Below are 12,542 nucleotides of genomic sequence, written 5' to 3' on the forward strand. Positions count from 1 at the left end.
TAAACGCTTGCTTACTTGCTTATGGCGGCACAATGTGCAGGATGATGTCATGCCATAGCTCGCCGTTATTCATGACAGCTGGAAGGTCCCCTGTTCTGAGACCAGTGTCTCTGCATATGTTGTCCACGCAGGTTTAATGTGGTCTTCCAGGAGGCCTGCGCCCATGAGAGGATACCCACAGTATGAGACTGCTGGTGGCTAGCTCGAGATGCCTGGAACAGTGACCAGCAAATCTCAGCCTCCTTAAAACATTGACAAATTGACACACAATGTAATAATACTTTTTGAATCACATTAAACAAAAGGGACTGCAGAGCAGGAACTCTGACATTCATCAGTGATGACCAACAGTTTGGCCATTTTATTTTACACAAAACAATCTCCCCTCCAATCCATAAGCAACTAATTAACAATATTTACATAGATACAAATCCAATACCAAACCCCAATAACCACTGAGCTTCCCAAATCAATCGAACTGGAACCTTGAACACTGAAAGCTGGACCTGCTTATGAATGTGAAAGACTATATAAACTAACTTTAAATCACAACTTCCGTTTCTTTACACATCTTCATATTATGTCCTTATCTGAACTGTATTAAACTATTTACACTTTTGTAAATGCACATGGTTTGTATAAGAATAGTTCAGATCTTGATTCCTATAGTACAATGCATTTCTACTTTTGACTTGTGCCTCCATAAGGATAGCACCAATAACACAAACAGCCCCCTAAAGAAGATCCCAATAATGTTGAATTATTCTGTTAGAAGTGTGTATCCTGTTCAACAAGAATTATGTGACGTTTAAGTGGTAAATCTCTTAGTGGTTGATTCACATTGATAAATGTGAGGAGGGTTGAATAACAACTTAACCTGCCGTGGGTTTGCATTTGTGGTGCGTTGTGAGGCTAATGATTCAAATGATCTTTTAACACTTCAAAGAATACAATAGTATTGCTTAAAATGTGTGTGTGTCTGTCTGCTTTAGGCTTTTGTGCTATATGCTGCATTCTACATTATGCTTTCCTAAATAGCCTGTATGTGTGGTTAGCTGCCCACTGTAATACACTGCATATTGTCAAATGTACAAATGTTCGCTGCAGAGATGAAATGACCATAGAAGAAGAATACATGCAGTTCAGAACATAAACCAATATTTCACACCATCCCGTAGGCTCATGGTTTGACTTAACAACAGTATTATACGTACATGGGCATTGGAAAACTGTGTAAATATGTAGAAATAAGTCAATAATACAATGAAAACACAGGCAAGAAATATTCACCTTGTGTATCCTGTCTCAGTATCCTTGCTCAGGTCAAATACAGCAGCCTATGGGTAGTACAGTCAGAAGGGAGGCAGCTAAAATCACACAAGCACTCGGATGGACACAGACACACATACAGCGAGTGGATGCATAGATGGAATTGGAGATCCAGAGGTAAACCCAGTCAAGAGCAAAAGACATGACCGATATCAAGATAACAGTTGAATAGGCTGGAACTCAAGGTTAAAATCCAATTGATATTCACATCTCAAATCTCCCCGGCAGTCAACAGAAAGTAATGTTATAGTAATATCTCTGTTGTTATATTTTTACAGGTCTAGGCTTCGTTTAACTATACACTTCTCCAGATAAAGTCAGAGGCAAAGGGTTTGAATAAGGCAGGTTTAAAAAAACAAAAAAAACATTTATGGATCAAGACGAATAACATCGTCAACAAAAAGCCATCAACAGTATGGGTGAAAACAACACAAATCCCTAAGTCAGTCCATAAAACAGACAGTGACATGGGCAAGTACTTTGTTTGTTCCTTTGAAACCCCATGTCTTTGTACAGTGAAGTCAATTGGTGATGTGAAATGTTAAAGGGATATTTTGGGATTTTGGCAATGAGGCCCTAACCCTTTATTTACATGAAGGTAGTTTCACGAGCCACACCTATAGACTTCCAGTCATTGCGCTAACGCTAGTTGGCAATAGATCGTGACACTACCTCTAACTTCCTTCATACTGGACACAGAGACATAAAAATGTTATCCACAAGTTCATCTGACTCTAGGGATGCCACAACCCATTGCCACAACCCTGAAGTATCACTTTAATAACAAAACATAAATGAATCAGCTGGGCTTCAACTGTAACATATGAAAATCCCACCAACAAAAAAGTGTGACCTCAAATATATAAATATCAAGTACCACTTGTCCCTTCTCTTTGAAAATGAAACAAAAATATCTGAACTGTTGCCATAACATGAAAACCTATTTACATGTATGTACACAAGTAAAAGAGTCATATATATATATATATATATATATATATATATATACACACACACACTGTATATCCTTCCCTGATCAGTTAAGGCCAAAGTGCTATGGGTGCGCAGCTACTCCAAACTTTGTATAGGCTGCATTTGCATTTAAATGTTCCTCATTTTTTTTCTCCAAAACAAAATTACAAAAAGCAAAATGACATCAAGCTCACAAGGCTCTTAAACTAGTGCTACGTTCTGTCTCAAACATGTAAAACTAAGTAACTCTTGCATCTAGAAGAAAACTATCAAGCCTTTTTTACACCAGTTCATCTTTCTTCATTAGAAAAGCAAGTGTTGTACAGCATATACATAGTGCCAGCAGACATATGAGGACTTCCCAGAGCTTTCTGGGACATCCTGTGGGTTTCCTGTAATGCCCTCTACCACTGAAAGAGGATCATGGGTAGTCTGTGTGAGTCGAGGAGAGTTGTCCATTGTCCAAAGCTGATGGAGAGGATAACAGGAGTATACCAGAGTCTGGGGGTGAGCTCCAGGGATAAGGCCAATCAGAGCATGCCGAAGCCCTCACTGCCCTCACTGATGGCGAGCTTCAGCATCTTGTGCAGCTCCTCATAGGAGTCATAGGTAGGGAGGCACAGCTGGTTAAAACTAGAGAGAAAATAATCCAGAGTCAATTTACAGTTGTGTATGTGTTTATTATATAAGATGTATAGTGTGTCTGTGCATTATTCAAGTAAAGAACTGAAACCAACTACATAGTACATACATGTATATGAGCCGAGTGTGAATGTGCATATACTGTAAATGTCCGTCTGTGTGTGTGTGTCTGCCCGTCCACTCACCAGGTGTGTGCGGTGGGCAGGGTGCTGTGTGTGGGCGCAGCGATGATCTGGAAGGAGGGGCAGAGGGTGCTGAAGCCCCCGGGGGGCAGCTGCGAGGAGCCGGTGGTGAACTGCAGCAGGCGAGCCAACTCCTCCTGGGTGAAGCTGGACACCACGGCCCAGAACCACTTCATCACCTAGAACACAGTCAGCATGGTGCTCAACACGAGCACATTTAACACATCTCCATCAATGCTGTAGCAAAGCAGTATCTTTCACCGTGTACTATGGGTCAGACCTGGTGATGTCACCCACCTTCTCTCTGAAGTGCCAAGACCCTCCTACGACCACAGCATGGGCCTTGAAGTCCTGGACATCGATATCCCCCGTACCACACAACAACAGCTAGGGACAAACAGACATTTAGACATCACAGGGCCATAAGAGTGACATTTAGAATGTATGACAAGGGATGTACGCTTGGAATGTATGACAGTGAATGTGATTTTATGCAGCATACCTCCAGCTCATTCTCATCAAATATGGCCAACAGGTTCTCTGGAACAAGTTCATTCAAACCTGCAATTCACAAAACAGTTTGTTGCCTATCCCCTTACAGAGACTCCAGATTAGACACACAGGTGAATGTGAAGAGGCCATACAATATCTACGTTTGTATCCTTACCTTTGAGAAAGTGCTCCACCTCGTCTCGCACCTGACTGGCGAGCCTGTACTGGGCCAGCAGGTTCAGATAATGCATCTTGTTCTCATTGTTGACAGCAATCTGAGCTCCTCCAGATATCAACTCCACCACCTGCAGTGACAGAGTAACAGAACTCAGGACATGACTGACAACACATACCGAACCTGACACACTACCTCTACTTTTACACACTCCACTTCTATTTAGGAGTCCTAAGCAGTCTACCAAGGAAATCATATGGGTTTCTTCTGTTTATTTATTGCTTTCTTTTTTTCCTGTGAGATGACTTGGTGGATAAGGGAAGTCATGTTAAATAGAATGATTGCCTCATCACCTTCTCCAGCTGTCCCGACTTGCTGTACTTCTCCTCAGCAAACACCAGGTCCATTTCACTGACATCATTGTTTAGGATGACACAGACTTTCATTTTGTAGAACTCCTGATCATCCGTCTCAAAGTACTGCCGTGGAAAATGAAATAAAAACACAGGAAAATGGAATTGAAATAGAATGACGTGTTTACCTCGGCCAAACAATAAGGATGACTTATCCAGAGCGGCAGGTTCAGATCTTAATATGTTCTAGAAACACCACAACATACAACTGGTACGCTATGAAATAAACAGATCTCCTTTCATGGCCTTGTGAACAATGCAACACTTACAATTTGATAACAATTAGGGCTGGGAGATATGGCCAAAATCTCATACCCCGATATAGATCATTTTCTGTAAATTCAATTTATAAATAGTTTATATAAAATGACCACATGTAAAGGCCTATTTCTTATTACATTTTGAATTATACTCAACAAATAAAAGGTACTTACTCATATTTGATTATTTATTTTATTTAGAACCTGTGCAAATTTTCAATTAAGCATGAAACAAAATATAAAATATGAATGTATAAAATCTAAAAAAGGTCAATAGAAAACACTTCAACTATAGTTGCAAACAAAATAAATATAGGCCTAAAATATATATATTTTGGGGGGCTTGCCTGTTTTGCATGTTATTTTGTCATTAATACGTGTCACATACCAATTTGGTATCTTGGGTCGAGTGACCAACACACGAAACCCCCGTTTCTCGACCATGTAAACTGGGGCCATGTCTTTGCAGATGTAAGTTGTAATGGCAGCTGTTACCTCCTTCCATCTTCGTGATTCTTTGCCATATGGTGCGTCGTGGGCAAAAGCCTCTTGCAACGAGTCGGGGGTTTGTTTGGAGCACTCGACTGTACTTTTTTGGGTCTCATTCATAGACTCTCTTCGTACTGTTTGACATGATTCTTGCGTAGGTGGTAAAAGAGGTTAGTGGTATTTGAGCCTGCTCTGTGTCACGTTCATTCTCCTCTATGTTTGTTTGTGTTGCACATTTCCTTTCTCACGGCACATGTGGAAGAACACAAAGCTTCGTCCAATTGGTGAAAAATATTGCCGTAAAGAGTGTGATTTGCGACAACGAAATAAACAATAGAGCACAATATGAAACGATAGACGCTTTTCTATCGTCACACGATATATATCGTCATATCGCCCAACCCTAATACTAGCCGAAGCATAGAGGTAAACATTGGGAGTGAGGTCTAACTCCAGTTCCTCTGAGCGGCTGTGGGACTGGGGTAGAAGGCGTACCTTGTAGTTCATCCTGAGTCCGATGATCTGGGCTAGGAAGGAGCGGGTGAAGCGAGCACGGACCATCTGCTTGTAGGCCCCGCCCAGGGCTGACTCGTACAGGCACTTCCCCACCACGCGGCCGGCAAACTCATACATCTTCAGACGCAGGTGGGCCGGCCGCTCTGCGTTGGGGTGGACCTGGGAAGACAGGCAGACACATTACCTCACTATCATATTGGCAAAGTCAGTGAATATTGACCCTAGCCGTATAGTGTTAGTTGTGCTGGTGAGGTCTTACCAGTCCCTGGTTGTCGTCACTGAAGCGAGTGAACAGCTGATTGGTGGTGTCAAACAGGGTCTTACAGACGAGCTCAAACCACTCCCTTCGAGGCCCTCCCCAGTCCAGAGCTAGGGGCCAACACAACACACATACTTAGTCATTCAACAGCCCTTACCACAAACAACACCAGCTGACTGGCCTGTCATCTGCTGATCTTACCTTCCTCATCCTGGAACACCACCTCAAAGTTCTTACTCCAGTCCGACACGGAAAAGTTCCGGGTGGATTTCAGAGACTGGGGAGAGAGAGATTTTAAAACATTGTAATTTTCAATTTCCAATCATTGTCTTCATACGAGTCTGCTGTAGCAGTTCTTAATCTCACTGCAGCTCGGAGAGTAGTTGCGCGGTGGATTCACTCACCGAGTCCAGGATGCAGTGGCGTGTGATCTTCAGGCAGGTCTTGGTGCGAGGTCTCTTGGAGTGGATGTGTCTGAGCTCCCTCTGGAAGAAGCTCACCTTGTCCTGGAACGTCTCCGAGCCTCCTGACAACGGCATGAAAAACATACAGATCTTATCCATGTACTCCCCATAGACACTGAATTGGAAGAGGAAGGAAACTAGGGCTGACCCCATTTAGTCGAATGGTCGATTGTTTGGTTGATAGGCTGTTGGTTGACCAAGATTTATTTAGTTGAGCAGTAGCAAAAAATAAATACAAACGTTAATGGTGTAGACACCTGTCTGATTGGCACCTGTCTGAGCTAATCCATTATGGAGGCTGTAATGATGGCATAGTCCATCACTATAAAACATGTGCTTTTGAAATTGTATATGGTTATATTATGTAAGAACAATGGTGCAACACTAATAACAATGATATTATTTATAACAAATGCACTTTCTGCCATGTTGGATAGCGGTCGCAGTTCTGAAACATCAGTGCGCTGTTGAATTGGCACCTTTTCCTAGACCAGCAAAGATAACCAGCATATTGGTGTTGAGAACAATGCGGTTGAGGCAGCAGCGGAGTTACGAGACGAGAAAACAGCCCTTTCCTTAATTGCCTAAGAAAAGTGAGGAGAGGGGAAACCAACTAAATTAGGTCTATAATCAATAGCCTAACTGTTAAATGTGCCTGGCTATATAAATCATCCATATGTATGTACAGAAATAAGACAGACCCTGCTTCTGTTGCCAGTTTGAGTGTTTGTTTAATAGCCTGCTGATTCTGTGAGCACCAAGCCTCATGCAACCACAACATGTTGGATAAACAATTTTACAAATTCGTCTGTTTTTAATCTTTGCTATGCTGTAATAAAGGTAATGGACTTTTTTTCCCCATTAGAACAGCCTCTCTGGTATTATTTATAGTTTTATTTATATATTTTTTGTGTTGTTTACACTGTTCCAACTTGTCAGAAAAATAATATTTATAATAATAACCCTCCTTATTGTTATTATCACTATTATTATTATTGATTGTGAATATAATAATAAGTAATGCCATTATAATTAGTAGGCTTAGTATAGCAGCCTTGTATAACCACCAAATTTATTCCACACATCTGACTTCCCCTTTACCTCCTGAGCAACCAGAAAACATTCCCCCGTTTTGAGTTTATTTGTCAGGTTTGAAAGTATTCAGAACCCCCGACTTTTTCCTCATTTTGTTACGTTACAGCTTTATTCTACAATGGATAAAAATACATAAAATCATCGATCAGCACACAGTAACCTCATAATAACAAAGCAAAAACAGTCTTTTAGACAGTTTTGCAAATGTATAAAAAATTAAAACAGAAATACCTTATTTACATAAGAATTCAGACCCTTTGCTATGTGACTCGAAATTGAGTTCAGGTGCATCCTGTTTCCATTGATCATCCTTGAGATGTTTCTACAACTTGATTGTAGTCCACCTGTGGTAAATTCAATTGATTGGACATGATTTGGAAAGAGCCCCGAAACAGGATTGTGTCGAGGCACAGATCTGGGGAAGGGTACCAAAAAAATGACTGGAGCATTGAAGGTCCCCAAGAACACAGTGGCCTCCATCATCCTTAAATGGAAGAAGTTTAGAACCACCAAGACTATTCCTAGAGCTGGCCACCTGGCCAAATTGATCAATCGGGGGAGAAGGGCTTTGGTCAGGGAGGTGACAAAGAACCTGATGGTCAGTCTGACAGAGCTCCAGAATTTTTATGTGGCGATGGGATAACTTTCCAGAAGGACAACCATCTCTGCAGCACTCCACCAATCAGGCCTTTATGGTAGAGTGGCCAGACGGAAGCCACTCCTCCATAAAAAGGCACATGACATTCCGCTTAGTTTGCCAAAAGGCACCTAAAGGACTCTCAGACCATGACAAACAAGATTAAACTCCTTGGCCTGAATGCCAAGCGTCACGTCTGGAGGAAACCTGGCACCATCCCTGCGGTGAAGCATGGTGGTGGCAGCATCATGCTGTGGAGATGTTTGTCAGTGGCAAGGACTGGGAGACTAGTCAGGATCGAGGGAAAGATGAACGGAGCAAAGTACAGAGAAATCTTTGAGGAAAACCTGCTCCAGAGAGCTCAGGACCTCAGACTGGGGTGAAGGTTCACCTTCCAACAGGACAACGATCCTAAGCACACAGCCAAGACAATGCAGAGGTGGTTTCGGGACAAGTCTCTGAATGTCCTTGAGTAACCCAGCCAAAGCTCGGATTTGAAACCGATCAAACATCTCTGGAGACCTGAAAATAGCTGTGCACCAACGCTCCCCATCCAACCTGACTGAGCTTGAGAGGATTTGCAGAGAAGAATCAGAGAAACTCCCCAAATACAGGTGTACCAAGCTTGTAGCGTCATAACCAAGAAGACACAAGGCTGTAATCGCTGCCGAGGGTGCTTCAACAAAGGGTCTGAATACTTATGTAAATGTAATATATTTTTTAAAGTATTTTTTATTTCTAAAAACCTGTTTTTGATTTGTCATTATGGGGTATTGTGTGTAGATTGATTTAGTACATTTTAGAATAAGGCTGTAATGTAACAAAATGTGGAAAGAGTCAAGGGGTCTAAATATTTTCCGAATGTACTGTACTATAAGTCAGGCCCTATTGGTCACGTTCATGCGATGCATACATGTGTCATGTAAAGAGAGCAAGGGTTGAGGGAATAGAGAATGTAAATGGCTCTAATTATGTTGCAGCTTTAACAACATGGACAGCGGCATTAACACTGTTGATATTCTGTGGTGGGGAGGAGAGAGAGAACGGGTACTAGTCACACAGTGTCATTTTCTTAAACACAATCAAATCAAGTGCGGTACTCCCTCTAGTCATTAGGGTGTCTTAATTATTTAATCAAACAGTGAGCTTAAAGCATCGGACAAGCTCATTGAATATAGTTTATTTGATTAAAATACATAGCATCTGTCTATATATGGAAAATGCAAGTTTTAAAATGTTGACCAATCAATTGGTCGAAAGAACAGACGACTCTCGGTCGACCAAGAGTTTTTGGGGGTCGGGGATAGTCCTAAAGGAAACCAACCGATATTCTTGTGCAGGAAACGGATGAAGGTGGCAGCCATGATGTTTCTGTCTTTACAGCTCAGCTCCACTGGCGGCTGGATCCCATCATCCACCACTAGAGTCAGGTACTTGTGAACGGGGTCAGGGCCGTAGTATGTGAACTGGGAGGGACAGAAGAGGAGGGTGAACACACCAGCTCATTAAATCTACTGATAAAAGGTCAGAAAGCATTATGTGGACATCGTACAGTGTTTCAGAGCAGTTCTGCTTGTCCTACCTTTGTCCCTGGACACACTCGAAAGGTAAAAAGGCGCCATGGAATAATTTTCAGGTAAAACTCCTTCACGGACAGTTGCTGTGTAGCAGAAAAGTACATTTTCCAGTCAATGACAAGTCTGCAACACACCCAACTGAAGAGCATGTACTATTTCTATAAAAATAGCTTTCCCTTTCCATCCCCTCTTCACCCACCTTTGGGGATATGTAGCAGTAGACCTTTTTAGGTTTCTTGACCTTCTCTGGCTGGTCTTCTACAGGGGAGTCATGCTCGTCCTCCTCGTCCCCCATGGAGGGTCGACTCTGAGGGGCCATCAGAGCCGAGGCTGGGAGCTGCCACGAGGAGTTACTGTAGTTACTGTAGTTCCCTGTGCCGTAGAGGTACGCCTCAAAGTAGATGCTGATCCCTGGAGTTGACACGTTCTTCTCCACACAGTTCTTCTCATTCTCTGTGAGGGAGGTAGAAGAGTAGCAGTTGAAACACAGGAGCGATGTAAGAGACTTTACTACACAAAGAACAAAAGTCTTCATATACACTGTACATTATCTAATTTTGAGTATGATAGTCTGACTTGCTGAAATACTTCCTTCACCTCGGCCTGTGTAATCGTACCCTAAAATAGGACCCTTACTCACCACTGAGAACGATGATGTCAAACTCCCCGTTGCTAATGGGCAGGTCGTTATAGGAGATGCGTGCCCGGAAACAGCCCTTCTTCCTAAGGGTGATCTTCAGCAGTACCTGGCACAGCTGCTTGTTGGACGTCACTGACTTACTGTAGTACTCCTCCAGGCTGTCGTCATCCACTGTGCCCAACTGATAGGAGGCAGATACAAAATGGATTCCCATTTTCCACTTTCACAGTCTAAATTCCGGAAACAATTGACTTCAGGCTGTTATATGAGGATTGTTATATTGGGCCTCAAGTGTCTTACCGAGTGGACGTGGACACTGTAGTTGACCTCGTCTATGAGTGAGGTGGAGTTACTGGTGGGGTTGCCATACTCGTCCCGGGGCTCAATCTGCAGGGTATGCTGCTGGCCATATACTAAGACCAGCGTGGAGAAGTGGTAGGCTATCTTAGTTTTAGATGGAACCACTGTCCCTGAAATGAACACAGAAAATAAGGGAAACAGATGAGCATTGAAGGAACGTTTCAAATTAAAGTATGTAGTGTTTACCAGTACAATACATGCAATGGCCCTGAGACAACAGAGAAAAACAACTCTCTTTCATTTACACAAAGGTTCAAGTTGCTTCCATGTTAAGGGAGCATTTCAACACGTATCAAGCCTGATTGGTCAAAGCTGTAGAGCATGATGACAAATGAAATCATTCCAAACATTGTAATAAACAACCAGATGAAAATACAATGTTCCGAAAAATATTGATTTTGTCTTAAATAAACTTGATGTCATGATCAGCATCACATCATGCTATATTTAGTAAACAAAGCCAAACTACAAACCAGATTGTGATGAAGAATACTATTAACAGCCTTATTATCGTGCTATGAGGACAAGCAATGGAAAGAACATTGGAAGTAACATTGGGCATTATAATAAGGGGTATCAACATTTCTGGTCTGGGTGGCCATTCATTCATTCCTACTAGGCAACTTCAAAGTTATGTTCTTTATGAGCAAAAGCACATGATTATCAATATCAATTACTTAAACGTCATCATGTCATCCATGCTTTGTATTAAATCTTACAAATATAGCACAGTCCTGTCCTGAAATGGGTTACTTACACAGCCCAACCTTACCTGGCTGGAATATCTTGTAGTAGGGGCTATAGGCCACGTTGAGTCCTCCCAGTTTGACGGCCACCTCATAGCGCCCGGCCTTTCGGACAGTGAAGGTCACTTTGACCACGTTGGACTCTGGCTCCTGCAGAACCTCCTGGGTGACGGGGATGTCTAGGGCCAGCTCTATGTGGGTGATGTTGACCCTTAACCCCACGGGCCGGTGGGCAGGGAAGGGCTGGCCGTTCTTATAGAAGAGCTGGGGTAGAGAGTCAGAGAAAACCATGAGAAACCATGGCAGGAAGTCTTGCACTACAACTTGTGCCAGAACACCATCCTGCCAACAGTCTATTCATTGTGTGCTTTATGATCCCAATAGAAACCCAACAAACAAGCCAAATAACAGAATCACTGATTTCAATCTGCAGAAACAAAAAAATCCTTCCTCCACACTCTTTAATACTTGATGTAGGTTGTTGTGCTTTAATCATACAGTTTCAAATATAAACTAAACTCTTAAAGTCCAGAAATTACTGAAGCAGACTTCAGATTTCAAGCCATTCGATAGGTAAGGATCTTACCTGAACACGGAAGCTCATAGTTTGGCCCACTTCCTGTGGGTCCTTCCAATCCCATGACACATTGCAGGAGCGCGGGTCCAGGTAGTTCCCCCGTACATAGTCGTAAATGCTGCGGTCGCCCCTCCTCCCAGGGTCATCATTCTGCAGGAAGCTAACCACCCGCGCAGCGAGCTCACATAGGAACTTGATGGTAAAGACAAACGCTATGATGGAAACAGTAATTCCACCTGACAGGGGGAGACATTGTGTCAGAGAGCTAAATGTGATTAAATGCACAGCACACATTAGTAGAGAGACCATTTGCAATGCAATATTACTTCAAAGAATGCCCTCCAGGTCTATTTGATTTAATGAGCTGCAGATAAGCAGTAATTGTATGGGTAAAGCCTGAAAGTCTTGGGACACAAACAGTATCACAAGTTCAAATATGTACTAGTATTTCAACAAGTTCAAAGTTCTTCCTGATAATTCTAAACTACAAGTTAGTTTAGACTCCAGGCCTGGCTGACATGTGCCCATCCCCTACTTCAAACAGCTACGGTCAGTAGAACTCACTCACCAATCACGTAAAACATGAGGTCCCTTATCAGAAAGCACAGTGCCACAGTACAGCCAAATATAAGAGCTCCCGCTGAAAGAGAAACAAAGAGACGGCATACTTCACTTGACTTTCCCAGCACAGAAGGAGCTTTCAACAGACATTTCATA

General features: G+C 42.5%; 1 protein-coding gene across 1 annotated transcript in view; it reads right to left on the reverse strand.

The window, feature by feature from the left end:
- Positions 1–270: 270 nt before the first annotated feature.
- Positions 271–12,542, reverse strand: part of LOC139384043 (apoptosis-resistant E3 ubiquitin protein ligase 1-like) — a 41,253-nt gene continuing 28,981 nt past the window's right edge. Inside the window, exons 5-22 of the mRNA XM_071128677.1 lie at positions 12,394–12,465; positions 11,835–12,061; positions 11,275–11,512; positions 10,443–10,612; positions 10,143–10,323; positions 9,702–9,955; positions 9,508–9,585; positions 9,250–9,391; positions 6,134–6,255; positions 5,931–6,006; positions 5,730–5,839; positions 5,450–5,629; positions 4,146–4,271; positions 3,793–3,922; positions 3,628–3,686; positions 3,423–3,512; positions 3,129–3,304; positions 271–2,934 (exon numbers count right to left, since the gene is read on the reverse strand). Of these exons, the coding sequence (XP_070984778.1) occupies positions 2,832–2,934; positions 3,129–3,304; positions 3,423–3,512; positions 3,628–3,686; positions 3,793–3,922; positions 4,146–4,271; positions 5,450–5,629; positions 5,730–5,839; positions 5,931–6,006; positions 6,134–6,255; positions 9,250–9,391; positions 9,508–9,585; positions 9,702–9,955; positions 10,143–10,323; positions 10,443–10,612; positions 11,275–11,512; positions 11,835–12,061; positions 12,394–12,465 (2,534 nt within the window). The 3' untranslated portion in view covers positions 271–2,831. The remainder of the gene's footprint in view (positions 2,935–3,128; positions 3,305–3,422; positions 3,513–3,627; positions 3,687–3,792; positions 3,923–4,145; positions 4,272–5,449; positions 5,630–5,729; positions 5,840–5,930; positions 6,007–6,133; positions 6,256–9,249; positions 9,392–9,507; positions 9,586–9,701; positions 9,956–10,142; positions 10,324–10,442; positions 10,613–11,274; positions 11,513–11,834; positions 12,062–12,393; positions 12,466–12,542) is intronic.

This window comes from Oncorhynchus clarkii, chromosome 25, assembly GCF_045791955.1.
Source record: "Oncorhynchus clarkii lewisi isolate Uvic-CL-2024 chromosome 25, UVic_Ocla_1.0, whole genome shotgun sequence".
NCBI classification, from domain to species: domain Eukaryota; kingdom Metazoa; phylum Chordata; class Actinopteri; order Salmoniformes; family Salmonidae; genus Oncorhynchus; species Oncorhynchus clarkii.